This window comes from Archocentrus centrarchus, unplaced genomic scaffold (genome assembly GCF_007364275.1).
Source record: "Archocentrus centrarchus isolate MPI-CPG fArcCen1 unplaced genomic scaffold, fArcCen1 scaffold_114_ctg1, whole genome shotgun sequence".
Classification (NCBI taxonomy): Eukaryota; Metazoa; Chordata; class Actinopteri; order Cichliformes; family Cichlidae; genus Archocentrus; species Archocentrus centrarchus.
In genome coordinates, this window is record NW_022060160.1 from 78,675 (window position 1) to 96,576 (window position 17,902).

General features: G+C 39.0%; 1 protein-coding gene and 1 long non-coding RNA gene across 2 annotated transcripts; both read left to right on the plus strand.

Moving 5' to 3' along the window:
• The first annotated feature begins 1,158 nt into the window (after positions 1–1,158).
• LOC115775392 (uncharacterized) lies at positions 1,159–3,477 on the plus strand. Its single transcript, XR_004019311.1, has 3 exons — positions 1,159–1,220; positions 1,954–2,045; positions 3,303–3,477. It is a non-coding gene; the product is annotated as an uncharacterized LOC115775392 (long non-coding RNA).
• Positions 3,478–6,904: 3,427 nt separating this feature from the next.
• LOC115775389 (uncharacterized) lies at positions 6,905–16,748 on the plus strand. The gene is made up of 6 exons (XM_030722925.1): positions 6,905–8,357; positions 8,861–8,953; positions 9,739–9,807; positions 10,003–10,065; positions 16,226–16,459; positions 16,618–16,748. The coding sequence occupies exons 1-6, from the start codon at positions 6,905–6,907 to the stop codon at positions 16,746–16,748; spliced, it is 2,043 nt and encodes a 680-aa protein (XP_030578785.1).
• Positions 16,749–17,902: the final 1,154 nt, after the last annotated feature.

Genomic DNA, 17,902 nt, shown 5'->3' on the forward strand with positions numbered 1-17,902 from the left:
GTTAACCTAGCTGTACTAGTTTAAAAGGTGAATTATCCCAGGGAAAACTACATTAGCCCACAACGTTTCTCACTTGTAAGTTGTTTTGCATAAACGTTTATGCTAAATAAATGTAATGTGAGTCATAACTGGCCAGGTGAGAGATAGGAGGTGTAAAAAATTTTTTGTACCCCCTTATAAAACCTCAGACCCCCCTTTATAATTCAGTGGAGCCCCCACTCTCTGTAGCCCCTCCACCCAGTCTCTGTAATGGCTGCCATCTCACACGCATCCTGAGATTTGACGTCCCCACTGCACCCACGCCCATCCCCCCTCAACACTCCCTCCATGGCTTGCTGAAACTCTCAAACCTTGCAGATTTGACTGGTGTGAAACCTACAAAATCTCCATTACAATGAATAACTTTGTCTCCTGAGGCATTACTGTGCGAGATTACAGAATATTATTAATTCATTTCATAGTTTTAATATTTAATTGATCTGTGTTAAAGTTGTGAAGGCTGAGTTAACCTAGCTGTACTAGTTTAAAAGGTGAATTATCCCAGGGAAAGCTACATTAGCCCACAACGTTTCTCACTTGTAAGTTGTTTTGCATAAACGTTTATGCTAAATAAATGTAATGTGAGTCATAACTGGCCAGGTGAGAGATAGGAGGTGTAAAAAATTTTGTACCCCCTTATAAAACCTCAGAACCCCCCTTTATAATTCAGTGGAGCCCCCACTCTCTGTAGCCCCTCCACCCAGTCTCTGTAATGGCTGCCATCTCACACGCATCCTGAGATTTGACGTCCCCACCGCACCCATGCCCATCCCCCCTCAACACTCCCTCCATGGCTTGCGTGAAACTCTCAAATCTTGCAGATTTGACTGGTGTGAAACCTACAAAAAGTCCATTATACGAATAACTTTGTCTCCTGAAGCATTACTGTGGGAGATATCGAATTTTATTAATTAATTCATAGTTTTATTACTAATTGATGCGTGGTAACGTTGTGAAGGCTGAGTTAAAGTGTCCTTAGTTGTTTACACAGGGCTGAGCCGGTCAGCCTCAGCTAGCTGCTTTTTGTATTCCAAGCAGGAACTCCGGTTTGTGCCGGAGGCCTAAATCCAAGCGCTCCTTTTATCACTGCCTCACACCTGCACCAACGACGGGCATTCAGACCTTCATGCTAATGTCTGAGGAATGAGGAGCATTCTAGCTGTGCCACACTGAAGAAAATGGTAAGGTTCTTCTTATTTTAACAAGCTCCTATTTATTATCTATATGTCATAGCACCAGTTAGATATACTTTTAAATGTTGTTTATACGTATTGATCCATAAAAGCTATATTTCAATCGAGTTTCGCTAGGATGGCTAGCTGAAATTAGCTGAGCTACAGCTATTGAGACACATGCATGTTTTGCTTTCCATTTAATGAGGTCCAGCAAATAAATAGAAATGAAAGTGACAATTAACCTAAAAAAAGGTTAAATTAGTTAAATATGACTGCTCTCAAAAAGGGCTTGAATGTAAAATAAAAAAAAAAAAGTTTGACAGCTGCAAAGCTAATAGAATAGAAATCATGAAATATACAAGTTATTTCAGTCAGCCCACTTGTGTTATTGTAAAGGGTTATAAATTTTTGCATGTATTCTGAATGGAGAGATGATAGACATGGCATGCTAAAACATGAGGCTGAAGTTAATGGATGACTCATTGTGCATAAAGGTTGATTATGCTGGGGTGGGGCCTGCAGACCACATTACACCAGACCCTACATTATTTGTAGAATGATAAAGGTTAAGTTTTTTTTTTGTTTTTTGTCTTTTGGGGGGTTATTGTGAATCAGGAGCTGTGAATTGGGAACTAACTTCAGCATTATAACTTGGGGGCAGGGGCACCTGTTTTAGAAAAATGAATTTCAGGGCTTTGACACTGACTTCTAATCATTACACTTTTTTTTTTCTTCAAAGAATGCCAACCAGAGTTTTAGATCATATGATGGAAGTGCCGGTAGCGTGGGAGAGGTTTGACGAGTCTACACCCAGCTGTCCCAGTTCAAAAGGTGAATTATCCTAGGGAAAGATACATTAGCCCACAATATGTTTCTCACTTGTAAGTTGTTTTGCATAAACGTTTATGCTAAATTAATATAATGTGACTTATAATTGGACAGGTGAGAGAAGGGAGGTGTAACAAGAAGTCTAATAAAATTATAATTTTTATTCACATGGTTTTAGTTGCCTAGAAGAAGGTACCACTAATATCAGTTAATGTTTAAGAGTTCTCAAGTTTTTCTTGTCAAACCAGAAAAGACTCAGCACATCTGTCCTTCAACAGTTTTATTTCAAATGCCAAATGTTTATGAATATCAGAGGAAATAAAGATTAGTGATGTCATCTCTGACGGGGGAATAATGTTTTGTTAGGACCCAGCTCAACTGCTTTACTTTTTGCATGCTTCCATTGTTGATTTGTCATGGCTTTGCAAATTTTATTTAATTAGGCTTAGTCTAGTTGTTGTCTATGGAGGACTGAAACTGACATAATTAAAAATAAAAGCAGAAATGTATGTTTTTTTTCTTTATATGAGTTGTACTTTTTACCTTTCCTTGTCTCCTCTTTTTACTTGACCTTATGCATTTCTGCCTCATTATGCAAATGAGGAGGGTTGCCTTCTTGGTCCAGCTCCTCTACTATTGGTCAATAAACAGGAAGGAGCAGGATCCATGTGCAGATCGATTGTGCATGCCTGCGCCCTTGACTTCAGTTAGGCAACCTAAGTATAGTGCGAGGACTTCAGTTCCTCTCAAATAAGGCATTGTCCTGAAACGGCCAAAAACTAGGGATACACAATTGATCTGTACATGGATCCTGCTCCTTCCCGTTTATTAACCAATAGTAGAGGAGTTGGACCAAGAAGGCAGCCCTCCTCCTTTGCATAATGAGGCAGAAATGCAGATGGCAAAGTAAAAAGAAGAGACAAGGAAATGTAAAACGCACAAATGCTTGAATAAGGAAAAGGCAAAACAAAATATATATATTTCTGCTTTTATTTTATATTGTCAGTTTCAGTCCTTCATAGTTGCCAACCTTTAATATTAAATGGATAAAGTGAGAAATCTTAAAGCATTACCTGAATTATTGAATCCTTAAGGGAGGGTATTAATTTCTAATCCCAAATTTAGCATTCGTGACCTAGGGATAAGGCCCAGAACTATTTTGAGAAGAACAAATCTAGATGCACAACCTCTGAATGGCTTCAAGGTGACCAGTTATTAAATCAATTAACTTTTTTCTCTTTTTTTTTTTTTAAATTTCAGCCACTGATGAGACAAATGAGCTTGATCCTGAACAGAGGCAAAAGGTAAGTGTGCCTATGAAGAAGTCCAAATGATGTGACACTATTTCAGTTTAATTCTAGCTCACTTGTACTCTACATACTGCAAAGTTGATTTAAATCTTATTCTAAATTTAAGTTTGGAAAGGTTGCTTTCTAGTCTTAACCACTGAACTTGACCAAAGTATTCATCAGTATTTTCAATAATACTTTTCAAATCCTACAGTGGTGATATCTATTTTCACTGTAGAGAGGTTGCCTATATTGTTATGTAGAGAAATGCCTAAAAAAGATAAACTGGAGTAAAAGGTGATGTCTAAAGTCCCTGACTTGTGATATAAGCTTGTGGTATTGAGTTTGGGAGTAAGCTATATCTTGAAAATATGCCTCCAACCAAGCTGACATTTCAGGTGTAAAGCAGATGTTATGTCTGAATCATAGATGACCACTGAAATCAGGCCCGTTAAGACGTCTCTGATTTTGAAAATAATGTGAATTTTTTTTAAAGCCACACTGCTTCACTTTTTTGGCTTTTTTAAAAATTGATCACAAGAAGTTTGAGACACATGAGATCACTATCTGTGTTCAAACTGTCAATAGATAAATGCCTAAAACAGGGATCTGCAGCTCAGGTCTCCGAAGGCTGGTTTCCTGCTTGTTTTAGATGTTTGCCTGCTCCACTGCACTTGACCAAAATTGATCTTTAACAAATGTGTGATAACAAGCTAGTGGAGAACCATTTGATTTGAATCAGGTGTGCTGCTGCAGGACAAGAGTTGCTGATCCTTGACTTAAAGTTTCATCTGGATGCATCATTGTGGTCAGGTTTCAGTTCCATCCGATGTCTTTTACTGTGTTTCCGGTCTGTTTCACCTCACAAATGTGGACATTTACAAATGCTTGTTTTCTGTTTTATAGGATCAAACACGTCACACTTGTCGCCTCAAGAAACTCAAAGCCCATCATGATAAATGTGAGGCTCATTACAAGGCAGCCTGTGTAAAGACGGCAAATGAAGAGAAGGAGAGGACGTCTTGTCTACATGAGAAGGGTTTAATGGTTAGTTTTGCTTCACCGTTTTTCTGATTTACATCCCAGAGATGAGAACTGTTATGGGTGTGTCATCAGTAAATGTACCAGAGTATGTATGGCTTGAGCTGTTTTGACTTAGTTTTGTAAAAATATTTTGTAAAATGGAGTTGCAAATTTCTTAGTACCTGCTATAATTATGAAATCAACTCAAATTTAAACAGCCATAATTAATGTTTGATAAAACAGTCTTTTCAACTTTAAAACTTTCATTAAACAAAATTGCATTCAGTTATCCATTACAAGACTTCAAATGGCCAACATCATGATGCAGACACTGTGCTTATCAGAAGAAATGCATGTGGTGGTGGCAGCTGAGCAAAATCACGTTGCAGATGAATCTCTGCAACATGAAATTTGAGAACGTGCACAGGAGCTTTCTTTGAGGGGGACCCACCTTTGTCATTCAATTAATTTTATTTATATAGCGTCCATTACAATACAACATGGACTAATCAGGACTAAACTCAAAACACTCTGAAGGATTTATTATCTGCCAGTCTATGAAATTTCATGGCCTGTCAAATTAAACTATAAAATCAATTTACATAGTTTCAGTGTCTTTTAACCTAAACTTGGTGGGTAGGATTAGTCGGCAATGAATACCAAAATCCAGAAGTATTTGGCAGTGGTCAGTGCCTACCTCCTGTGTGGGTGAAAGGTGAACTGTGGCCCTGCTGCCCCCCTTCTGGAGGCATTGCTTTATTTCTCCACTTTGTAAAAAAGTACTGTGCATTGTGATATTGTACACCATAAGATTCAGAAACTCAAGTTTAATCTGAAGGACCCTTTGCATTTTTGGTGCTGTTGAGAACTGACATCTTTGGAATTTTTAAATACCTTGATACAGTTAAAGTTAGCTCTGTATTGAAGCATTGCATTTCATTTTGGGGTGGACTAATTTAAGTGTTAAACTTCTCAATTTTTAGCAATCACAACAGTCATCCAGTGAGAGTGACGATACCATCATCCTTGGTCCAACACCAGCTGCAGTAATCCAGGACATGAGTGTGCCTGAGCTCGCCAGAACCAACAGTGTGATTGTAAGTTTATCTACAAGCATCATAGTCTAACCTAGGAGGTACTTGGTTTGTTATTTTAACTGGTATCACTATTTTACCCTAATATTAAAACTCACTTGGGTTAGAAATTCTATTTTTCCTGGATTATTGTATTGTTTTATTACACTATTTAAAAACAAATTGTCTAACTCAGTTAGTGGCCATGTGCTGGTAAATCTGTCACTTTTTGGGGTAACCTTGTTTGTTGGTGGGAATCTTTACTCATGATTTGATTATGATTAGTAAGTTAATTTCATTTCTCTAAATATGGATTGTGATGCATTTGCCTGAAAAAAAAAAGACAATTTTTTTAAAAAAGTGAAGAAAATTAATAAATCAAAGGAACCCATTATTTTTTTAATATGTCCTCTATTTTTGACTCTCTTTCCAAAGAAATTAAAATTATTTGTACCATAAGAATAACCTAAGCTTGTTTTTAGCGTAAGACATTTACTCCCAAAGAGCTTTCCTAGTCACAGATTTAGAGATACAAAATCAAGTTAATTTTACACACACACACAAAAAAAAAGTTTTAATGGAGGGAAAACTGTAGCATTTAAAATCTAAGCTTCTTTATAGGACATATTGCTGTAAAACATTCAGCAACTTCCAGTTTAGCTAGTCTCTTTATGATTTTATGGATGGTTGAAAACAAAGTTCAGGGGATGCTTAAAAAAGTTGAAAAAACATTTGAGCTCCAAGCACTGAAAAATAAAAAAATCATACCAGTATTGGGAGTTTTTCTTTTTGTTCAACTTTCTTTAAATACTAGTTGTAAATTTTTAGATTCTTATGATTTGGTTTTATATTTGAGAGAGTATCTTAAAGTATTCTTTTTTTTTTTTTTTTTTAATCCTTTTAGTTACACGAACAAATGCTTGGATACACAGAAGAGGCTCCATCAAGTTCTGAGATCAGTGAGGAAGAGTATGTTCCTGAATCTGCTGAATCTGACAGTGACAGTTCAGTAGATGTTAAACAGCTTAAGGGGAGGAAGAAAAGAGCCCAGAAAACAACTTCAGCTTCTTCTCTGGAAGTCCAACCACTTAAGAGAAGGCGTGTGACCACTTCTTGTTCCTTGGCTGCAAAAGACCCTGGAGAATCTTCTTCAGCTGATGTGAATGACCCTGGAGAATCTTCTTCAGCTGATATGAATGACCATGGAGAATCTTCTTCACCTGATGTGACAGTCATGACCCTGAAGAAGAAGGAAGATGGCAGTAGGGTTTACAATAAAAGGTATTATTGTGTATTTTGTAATAAACCTTATAGCAAAATGTCACGCCATCTAGAAGCAAAACACAGTGATAAACCAGAAGTGGCAAATGCACTGAAATGCCCCAAAGGCTCTAAAGAGCGATGGCTGCAGTTCTCTTTATTGAGAAACAAAGGAAACCGTGCCCATAATACTAAAGTGATTAAAGAGGGAAAAGGAATGGTCATACCCCGTCAACAATCCACCAAACCTGCAAAAGCTGCTGATTACTTGCATTGCATCAACTGTGAGGGTTACTTCAAGCGGAAATCCTTGTGGAGTCATATGCGGAGGTGTAACCTCAGTCAAAAAGTCAAAGGACTTAAGCCAGGAACATCTCGAGTCCAAGCCCTTTGTAAATATGCAGAGCCAGTACCTGACAGTGTCAATGCACAATTTTGGAAACTAGTACTTAACATGCACCATGATGACATAACAAAGGTTGTCCGCAGTGAGAAGTGCATCTTGAAATTAGGAGAACATTTGTTCAATAAACATGGCCAAGATGTTACAAGACACGAATACATCCGACAGAAGATGCGTGAGACCGCACGAGTTGTTCTGCAAGGACAGAAAGATGGCAAGTTGGAGATGCTGTCAGATTTCTTTGTGCCAGCTAACTTCCCTCACGTCATAGATGCCGTTCAGAAGGTGGCTGGCTTGGACGAGAGAACAAAAGTCTTCAAAACACCATCTTTAGCACTCAAGTTGGGTCACAACCTCAACAAAGTGGCCAGTATTCTTGAATGTGAGGCTATGATCTCAGGCGATGAGAATACCATTCAGAATGTGCGAGTTTTCAAACAGATCTGTGAGACCAGATGGAGCGAGTGTGTCTCTTCCCATGCCCTTAGGACTTTGAATGAGGCTAAATGGAATGCTCCTCAGCTTATTCCCTTTGCTGATGATGTCAGAAAAATGCATCAGTATCTTGACACAAAAAGGATTGAGTGCCAGAGAAACCTGAAGGAAGAAGCAGTAAAGAAGAACTGGGCTGAACTTGCCAAGATCACACTGTGTGAGGTGATAATATTCAACCGGAGAAGAGAGGGAGAAGTATCCAAGATGCCTCAGAATGCTTTTACCTTGAGAGATACTTCTGTCACCCATCCAGATGTGGAGCTTGCTTTGTCAGAACTTGAGAAGAAGCTGTGTAAGCACTTCCAGCGAATTGAGATAAAAGGCAAACGCGGCCGAAAGGTTCCCATTCTCCTCACTCCTGATATGGCTTCATCGATGGAGTTGCTTGTACAAAATCGTCATCATTGTGATGTGTTGGATGAAAATCCGTACATGTTTGGCAGACCACAGACTCTCAATCACTTCAGAGGATCTGATATTATTCGTGAGATAGCTCAAAGCTGTGGAGCAAAACACCCAGAAGCATTGTCCTCAACCAAACTCAGGAAGCATATGGCCACCATGTCAAAGGTTCTTAACCTAAAGGACAATGAAATGGATGACCTGGCTGACTTCCTAGGCCATGACATTAGAGTCCATCGTCAGTTCTACAGATTGCCTGAAGGTACATTACAGCTTGCAAAAATCAGTAAAGTGTTGCTGGCGCTGGAAAGAGGACAGCTCTCCAACTTCAAAGGAAGAAATCTGGATGAGATCAGCATTGATCCACAAGGTAAATTGGTGTGATTTATTAGTGAAGATTTAAGTTGACCTCCTGGCATGGCAGATTTTATTTATTTTAATGATGTTTTTTTTTTTTTCCTCTTTGAAATTTTTTTTTTTTTTTTTTTGAATTTGGTGAATTATAACAATACTTTTTATAAATGAATTGCGTGTGAGAAATTGACACCTGTAGGAACAAGTAGCCCAGTGGGCACTTTTACATATTATATAGTCTAATTCTTGTAGTCTTTGGTAAGTTTTTTTGTTATTGTTTTGTTTGTTTTAACCTTTGGTCAATTTACCACATAATTTCCCATTGCAAATTGCTCACTTGAATGGTAATATAACAAGGAATAGCGCTAACTTTTTGATGGCAGCATATATATATTTCATTATTAGTTGCTTAGTACTAGCTCTATCATTACTCCTTCTTTTGGCCTTTTTAGTTTTGCTTAAAGTGGCTTTAGACATCTAATAGTTTAATATGATGGATGATGTTACTTTGTTTTTCAGAGAAAATGTCTGTGGACAGTGGATCAGACACTGAAGAGGAAGAGGTTGACTCAGCTGAGAGGGATCCTGCAACTTCATCTTCCAGATCACCAGGTATGGATGAAATTGTCAATTAACGATAACTGTATTTTCATGACACTTTTGCACAAAAGAAAATCATATCTCTGAAAGTTCGATAAAGACAGTGCTGCAGGGGGTCAGTGTTTCCACTGATCGCTGTTTTTCGAGTGTGTGTGTAATTCTTGTAACTCTCTGTATCTTGTCCTGCGAGACTTCTCTTCAAAACAATGAAAAACAAAATCTTAACATTGAAGAAAATGGACTAATGATTAGGTCGTGTTACAGGACAACTACATCGTATTAATTAGGCCAAAAACAGTTGGAAACTAGATTTTGATGACTTTAGATTGACTATGTCACATCCAGGTCTGCCAGAGATGTGGACATGTGAAAAAAGTGTTTCCATAACACTTTTAACATTTTTCAAATCGCCTGAAAACCCACCTCCTGGAAGCATAAAAAGGTTAATTCGATATTGAGGAGTGTTTTGAAAAAAAAAAATTAGTGCAGTTTCCATTACAGGATTTCTTTTTTTGATATTTGGTTTTACGCAAATCCAGGGATCATGGAAACCTGTCTAATGATTGACAGTTTCATCCATAAAAGGAAGACTGTTTTAAAAACTGTTGCTAACAGCGCAAAACTAAATGTTGATGGTGAAAATTAGATTACAATGTCAGCAGCTTCTGATTTAGTGCTCTTAAGAATTCCTAAGAAGGTCAGCTGTTAAACTAGTCATTTAAGATGCTTGTATAAAGCAAACACACTGACTGCTTACTGTTTAATACTCATTTACTTAATAGACCTGCTTTATTTAGATCAATTTGGGGTGACCAGGAGATGCACCACTGAAGGTGGACAAAACAAAGATCTGCCTTCAGCCAAAGGTAAGAATATTTCTAAGTGGAAAGAAAATGAGATTGCAGATTTCTGATAAATATTGGACCTTTAGAGGCCACTGTCCTGTATCCTTACTCTTCTTCATGCATGTTCTTTTTGGCTTCTAAGTTTTTCAATTTATTCTGTACCTGATGATTTTCTCAAAGTTGCATATATATTCTGAGTTTTGTTTTGTTTCATAGAGAGATCAAATGACAAGGTACCGGTGGCCATGGAAGTCTCTGGCAACTCCAACACAACTAAAGGTAGTTTGTCTTCAAACTTGGAGATTATAAATGGGCAGAAGCGTTAAAAATGTTGCCAGACAGACATCTTTCAAACCGAAGAATTTACTTGACTTCTAATTGTTATCATAAAAAGAATAATACCCATTGGGTCCAATGTCTTGATAACTGAATTTTCCTCCTGTAAGCCAGGCTTGAAAACACGTAAACTTTTACTTATTTTTTACAAGCATTTACTGTCACTGTTCAATGAATACTTCACATTAACAGGTGTAAACCTATTTCCAATATTTCCTCCATCTGTTATTGAACTAAACCAATGGGAAATTTATTAACAGTTCACAACACTTTCTGTGTGGTGTTAATCTGAGGTTTCTTCGTTTTGCAGCCTGGTGAAGACCAGATGATGTCTCTACACATAAAACTTTAGAATAGCTTTTTTTTTTTTCATTTGACTGCATACCCTCAAGCAATAGTTTGGTTTTATTTCTTCTCCCCTTCTTCCCCACTAATTTCGCCTTGAACTGTCTTGGAACAGCAAACTAACTAGCATCATCCAAGGTAGTTTGGATGATTAGCTTAATCTTTTTGTTTAACTGCACCAGTAACATTTTCAACACCACTTTTTTTCCACTGTAGTGTTAAAACTGCACAGGCCCTGCTGAGTTTTCCCAGGCTGGACTCTGTGAAAAAGGGAAATTTGGGCTTCATCCATTAGAGTGCCCCACTTATGTTGATGCTCTCTTAACTCAAGTCCACAGAGTCTCTAGCCACCATCAAATCACTCAAAACCTTTCTTTTGGTGAAATCCTTTGGAAATGTCTGATATATTAAGCAATTTTGTTTTTTTTAACATGCCCCTGACCTTAATCATTTATTCTTGTGATGTACTTTGAACAATTATTTCTCTCCTGTACCTGCTGATGCTTTTATAAGTGCTGGTGAAACTTGTGTCTTGATTTATTACCAGTTGTCAGCTTCAACAAGTAATACACCCACCCCCAATAATACTTTTACTGCAGTGTGCTGCTGCTGTGGTGAAGAAATGTTTTCATAATAGCATATAACTTGCCCTGTCACAAAGATTGAAACCTTTTTTTTCACTGAAGAATGCTTACGCCCTCTAATCATTTTACACGGCCATCACATAGGAAGAGAGTGAAGTGGAGCCAAGAAGAAATCCAGGCGGTGGAGAAAACGCTCATGGACTGTATTGACTCTGGAACGGTTCCTGGGAAAGCCCAGTGTATGAAGTGCATTGAAGCCTCACCAGTGGCCCTTGAGAACAGGACATGGCAAGCGGTTAAGTTCTATGTGAAAAATCGCATAGATGCATTAAAACGAGAGACTTTCACAAAAAGGTAAGCGTTGACCTTTTATTAAAGTGAATGGAAACGGGCCATTTGTTAGTACCATAACCACGCCAGTTCTGTTTGGAGTTTGAAAGTTTTGAAGTTTTGGGACAGCTGCAGTCAGGTTTTGTAATAGAAGTATGTATACATATTGCATGTTCATGTTTATGAATACGTATTGATGAATACATAAATTTTTATTTTTTCATTTGTTTTACATGTTGGCTTTTATGTATATTTTTTTGCCACAAGATTGAAATATTATAAACTGTGCAATAAAATGGTTTGCATAAAACCAGAAAGGAGAGTCCAGTATTGATGGTTGGCAGTAAACAGGTTACCAGTACTTAAAAATAATTTTTAACAAAAAAGAATCAAATATAATGTGGTTTATTGACTTATTTATTGCTTATATTTGACATCCTCATATATCTCAGTGGTCCCTAAAACTTAACAGTGCCACCTGGTGGATAAGTCAAATGAGCAGGTCCCCATGTGGAGCCAAAAACCTGAAAGATTAAAATTTTCTAAATTTGATTATTTTTTATATTAAAGATGATATTTCATGTTCAAAAAAATAGAAGACTAAAATTAACCTAAAACCAAGCCTCTAGATCGTTTAGAAAGTTGGGTCCCCACGTGTAACCACCTAGTCAGGGGCCTAAAGAGAGTCCCCACGTTTGAGGAAAAACACGTATGTGTGTGTGTGTGTCTGTCTGTGTGTCTGTGTGTGTATGTGTGTGTGTGTGTGTGTGTGTGTGTGTCTGTGTGTCTGTGTGTGTCTGTGTGTGTCTGTGTGTGTGTGTGTGTGTCTGTGTGTGTGTGTGTGTGTCTGTGTGTGTATGTGTGTGTGTGTGTGTAGCAATGTCTGCAAAAACTCAAATTAATCTAGGAGACGAATAAGTCATGAGATATTTTCTCAGACTACATTTATAAATTAACACAAAGTAACTTGAAGGGTCAATATCAGTATAAAGTACCTTTTGGTGTCCTCATCAGAATCAATAAATTATTTTTAACATGTTTCCAAATAATTACAATTTTAGGTATTATTATAAATGTGGATACACTGACACACACATCAGTACAAGAACAAGTTTCTTTAAATGAATTTCACTAATTTTATTTATTTTCTTTGGTTGGATGGATCTGTTTTTGCTGTGTCTCACACGCTGCTCTGCTCCTTTCAGGCAGTGTAATAAGGTATTAAATGGCACAGAATGAAAATACTTTTTAAATGTTCTCCTTACTCTTAGCAAATTCTTGGGTAAAACAAACCATTTTGATTTTTTGTCTCCATTTTTATTATTTTATTTAACATTGTGTGCACGTCCCTAAAACCTCTGTCCACCCTGTCATCATGGAGTAATCGCCCCCTTAAGAGACCAACTAATGAAATCAGTAACATCAACAGCCTGAATCTGTCTTTCTTCAATGGAGGTCCAAACAGCTGCTGCAGCTACACTTATATTTCCTCATTTTCATGTAATTATATTGGTTAGATAATGGTTAGATGTGGTCAACCTTAGCATGTCCACCCTGTCAGAGGAAAAGCTCATTAATAGAAAAAGTTTTCAGAAAGTTTAAATATATTTTGAAAACATCATGTGGCCTCCTTCAATAATCAATAACTTTGGTAGCTGATGGTCCACCGTGTGCTTCTTAGATACTAAATTAATCCAAAAAAGTCCACCCTGTCACCAAACCCCACATGACAGGGTGGACTCTGTATTGTATAGTTGGGATTTTCTTTTATTTTGTTACATATTTTGATGAGATGGTGATAATTTCAGAGTTCTTTGAACTTTTTTTCTCACATAAGGGTCATACTGCTAAAAAGGCTCAATCATTGGTGAGCTTTGTTTTGTCTTTTTAGATCAATGAGTCCAGGAGCAGAGACAGCACGGGAATACTGGGAACACCAAGGTGATGCTCCAGACAGAGGAAGAGATAAAGACAGAAACACTGGAAAGAAGAAGAAGAAGAAGAAGAAGAAGAAGAGTCTCCCTGAGCTCAGTGAGACAGAGAAGGGGGGGAAATGGAAGGAAAAAAAAGAGAGACAAGTATCCTACTGACTTAACTTGCTGTGGGAGAAATGCATCAGTACAACTGAGATTTAGTTTTTTTAAGTAACATCCTTGTTGCTACAAGATTCCACCCATCCATCCATTCTCTTCCACTCATCCTGTTCAGGGTCGCAGGGGGACTGGAGCCTATCCCAGCTGACATAGGGGAAGAGGCAGGGGACACCTGTACAGGTCACCAGCCTGTCGCAGGGCCAACACAGAGAGTCAGACAGCCATTTATACCTACGGGCAATTTAGAGTGACTAATTAACCTAACCCCAGTAAGTGCATGTCTTTAGACTGTGAGGAAACCCACACAGACACAGGGAGAACATGCAAACTCCACACAGAGAGGTCTGGGCCAAGGTGGAATCAAACCTGGACCTTCTAGATGTCATTCTAACTGTGAGGCAGCAGTGCTAACCACCACGCCACCGTGCTGCCCTCTGAAAGATTATGTTAGTCAAATGGCAACTGAACACAAGCAAACAGTCACACAAGACAAAAATGCAGAGTTTGTGTTCGATACAGTGAAGAACTTAGGAAGTGACTCCCAGAGCAGCAGTTAGTCACACACTTCCTTTTGCCACCTTAGAGCCTATTATAGATCTTAACTGGGATGCAGAAGGCTTATGAATGTTCATAATTATGTTTTGTAATGTTCACCTTTGTTGAGAAAGCTCTTAATAAATCTACTCATGTCAGCAGTTTACACATTTTTGTCCACCCTGTAATTTTTTATGAAAATAATCAAGTTATCATCACAAGTTAATAAAAGCTTTTCACGTTTTCTTCATAAACTAATCACTGCCAAATAATATTGTCTGAAAAACTGATCAGATCAAGGTTTTTAGAGATTTTATTTAAAAAGGAAATCACAATATCACAGATTCTTTGAATTTGGGTTAGGATTAGAGTTAGGGTTATTTGAGGGCGTAAGCATGCTCAAAAACTTGTGAAATTTAGCATCAGTGTCAGTACTGGTGAAAAATGTAATACTTGTACATGGAGGGGGCACAATGACTCCATAGCGCCACCTATAAAACAGCATAAGAGGAGCAGCACTACTGCGTATGTATGAAATCTTGCACATGGATCACAAGATGCACAAAAAGGCTCCTGCAGCTGTGCCCTGAACCCAACTCAACTTCATATCTCATCTACAGACATGGCAACACTAAGCTTTTGTCTGAGTCGCAGATTTCAAAGATTTTAACTCGGTGTAGTTCACGTATTTGTTGTCCCCTCTGACTGAAATGTATCTTTTGAAAAGGGGTCTTGCATGTTTAACAGTGGTCACAGCGCCACCTAGTGGAAAGAGGGAAAGTCATGTTTTACATTTTGGCTCCGAGCTGTTTGAGCAGAGCCACCAAATGTTTGGTGAGAAAAGCTTTTAAGGAGCTGATGTTACTCGGTGAAAACTTCAAACAGCAAAGATCTCACAGTGCTACCATGAAGCAAAAAATTGGCTCAAATACAAAATGTCCAGTCTGCCCCAAATTACTCATGTTTGACAAGATCCTCACCCTGCATACATCTACATGCTAGTATTCAGCATCGGTAAGAGCGCCACCTAGTGGGAGCAATTACATGACGATGCTTTAGTGTGAAAAGCGCGTTTTCCCTCAGCGGCGTGCTCTGGGTCCACGGCAGTTCACCATGAGATAAGCTGCTGTCAGCTAACAAAAACTAACGAAAACGTGACACATTTGGAAAATTTCACAAACTCATCAACTGATAAACGGCTGCATGAAAGTGAAGCTGTCAATCAGCTGAACGCTGCCTGCTCACATGTTTGTTAAATGTCAAACGAGGAAACCTCCACTGTGCAATGGAGGTAAACAGGAACGTTTATCAGGTGATCAGAGCTGCGTCTATATTTAAACTGAGAGCAGCAGGTAACTCTTCCCTGAACAGGCTGAGCTGCATTTCAGCCTGGCTTCAGTTTACGGAACTTTTCTCAGTGTTTGGTTCTCCCACATTAAATGTGATATTTGTGGAGAAGCATCCAAAAAGACTCCAAACTGTTTCGTACCAGGCTGTGCACACATTTATTTCTGCTGTAAGGTGACGAAGAGCATTTTGACATGCAGGACTCACTCACTGTTGGTGCCAGCATTTGTTGACCTCATTTTTCAGAGTTTGGCAAATATCAAATCTTTATTGCATGTGTTGATGTCAGTGGGTGTCTGTGGGTGTATTAATACAGACAGTAATTCTTTTAAAAACACATTCTTCTCTTCCTGGTTTACTTCCTGGGGATTTTTGCACATTTGAGTTTCAATGTCTCTTTTCATGCATGATCAGGATTATCTCATAAACTGTCAAGTTTTTCCTGTTGGGGAAATCCTTTGAAAGCTATCTGCAAACCTATAAGTGTGTTGATAACAGCTAAAACAGCAAGATGGCAGTCATTAGTAATCAACAGACACAAAGGGCCAAATTAGAGTTTATCAAGAAGCCAAGAAGAGCTGCACGATTCCAGCAACTCCCTACAACCTGGGTTATTCACCGCCATCGTCCTAACTGCCTAAGCAATGGTGGGCGATCCTCAGGTTTAAAGGGTGGGGTTAGCTCTCCACACACTGCACTCCGCCATAAAGCCCCTATGTGCACGGCATGAAGGAAATCTTTCCATGTCCAAAGGTAATGTTGTACAAGAACAAAGGTGAAAAGTCAGACTGTTCAAACTATCGAGAGTTCATCTTACTTTCCACCGCAGGTAAAAGCTTAGAAACAGACTGCTCTCATTCATCCCCAAAGAAAATCTACCAGAAAGTCAGAGTGGCTTCAGAGCAATCTGGGACACAACTGACAAGGTGTTCGTCCTCGGGAAGCTTCAGGAAAAGTGTCATGAGCTGAACGAGGGGCTGTACGTGACCTTCGTGGACTTCGACACCGTGAGGAGGCAGGAACTCTGGCAGATCCTGGAGCGTCTAGGCTGCTCCCCAAAAATTCTTGATGATCATGCAGCTCCACAAGGGACAGCTGGGACAAGTGAGCTCTCAAAGCCTTTTCCCCATCCTGAACAGCATCAAACTCAGGCTAACACTGTTTTTCTTTTTCTTCAGCATGATGCTGTGTCAGGCCATGGAACCATTGGGTGAAAGGGGTGGCATATACATTCGCTATGGCACTGACTGCAGCTTGTTCAGCTGCACACACCAAGACGATGGAGCTCCTCATTCGAGAACTTTTGTTTGCCGACGATGCTGCTCTTGTTGCCCACACCGAGCCAGCCATGCAGCATCGTGACCTGCATCACGGAGGCAGCCCAACCCTTTGACCTGAAAAACAACCTAAAGAAGACTGAAGTTCTTCATCAGCCTGTACCAAACCAGCCTTCCAACCTGCCCTGCATCACCATCAACCAGTCTGTGCTTAAATAAGTGCAGCAGTTTACTTATCTTGGCTGCACCATCTCTGATGATGCCAAGATTGACCCTTCTTTGTAAATCACAGATTTTAACATGCCCAAACTCATTTCTCTTTATTATCACAAAACGCATCAGCCTGACAGCCTGTCAGTCAAATAAATGAATAAGTAAACAGCTTGCTAAAGCATGTTCCTGCTAGTCAGAGTAAGGAAACAGTTTATAGCTCCAAATCACACCAACAGTCGCCTCATGGCGCCTTCCTTTTTCTGCTTTCCCATGGAGATCTGCAGCACGTCACCTCTCTTTCAATCTCACAGATGGTGCACTATTTAACAAGCTTGGGCCCAGCAAAGCTTACTTTTCATGGATGATTTTAAACCCACCTCCACCCCAGCTTCTCCTTTTCATATCTGACATTATCTAATTAATATCTCTTAACATAACACTGCATGAACATGAGATCCCAACAGCTTTGATCTGGGACAAACAGAGTTTATGTTACAATGAAAATGTGAAACTGTCCTCAAAATAAACGCAGAGTCGTTTTAATGAGACGACGGGAACAAAAGATTTCACTGCTTGCATTTCAAACTAAGCAGACATATTTGTCACAAGCTGAAGAGCTAAAAATCACCGAGCTTGTCCTCAAAGTGTCTGAATTTATGTGGACGAACAGCTTAAATTACGGGGAACAATGAGAGAGTGTGTCAGGGTGTGAAATCATAAGCCTCTGCAGATGATGAAATCTGAATCAGGAAACAGAGAAAACTGCAGCGCCAAGCTCAAACTGTTGGATTACTTTGAAATTCTTTAGTCAAAGAAAAATGCTGATTAATGTTTTATTTCCCATCATGTTGCATAAGTTCTCTGGCTCTGCTGATGTACTACAAGAGCACTGTAACACTGACATTACCTATTTTCAGGTAGGTTAATAACTAACTGGCCTGTTTAGGCCTTTAGCGTGGAGCCTTCCCTTCAGTCAGCGCGTTCATCGGCACAAATTCATTTGCAGATACGTCTCCCTGCGGCCTTGGTCACCACCCACTTGTGCAGTTGATTTCAC

Coding starts and splice junctions, on each gene's coding strand:
- LOC115775389 (XM_030722925.1), top strand. CDS start 6,905: ATGGTCATACCCCGTCAACAATCCACCAAACCTGCAAAAGCTGCTGAT. Junction 8,358..8,860: donor GATCAGCATTGATCCACAAG/GTAAATTGGTGT, acceptor TTTGTTTTTCAG/AGAAAATGTCTGTGGACAGT. Junction 9,808..10,002: donor AGATCTGCCTTCAGCCAAAG/GTAAGAATATTT, acceptor TTTGTTTCATAG/AGAGATCAAATGACAAGGTA.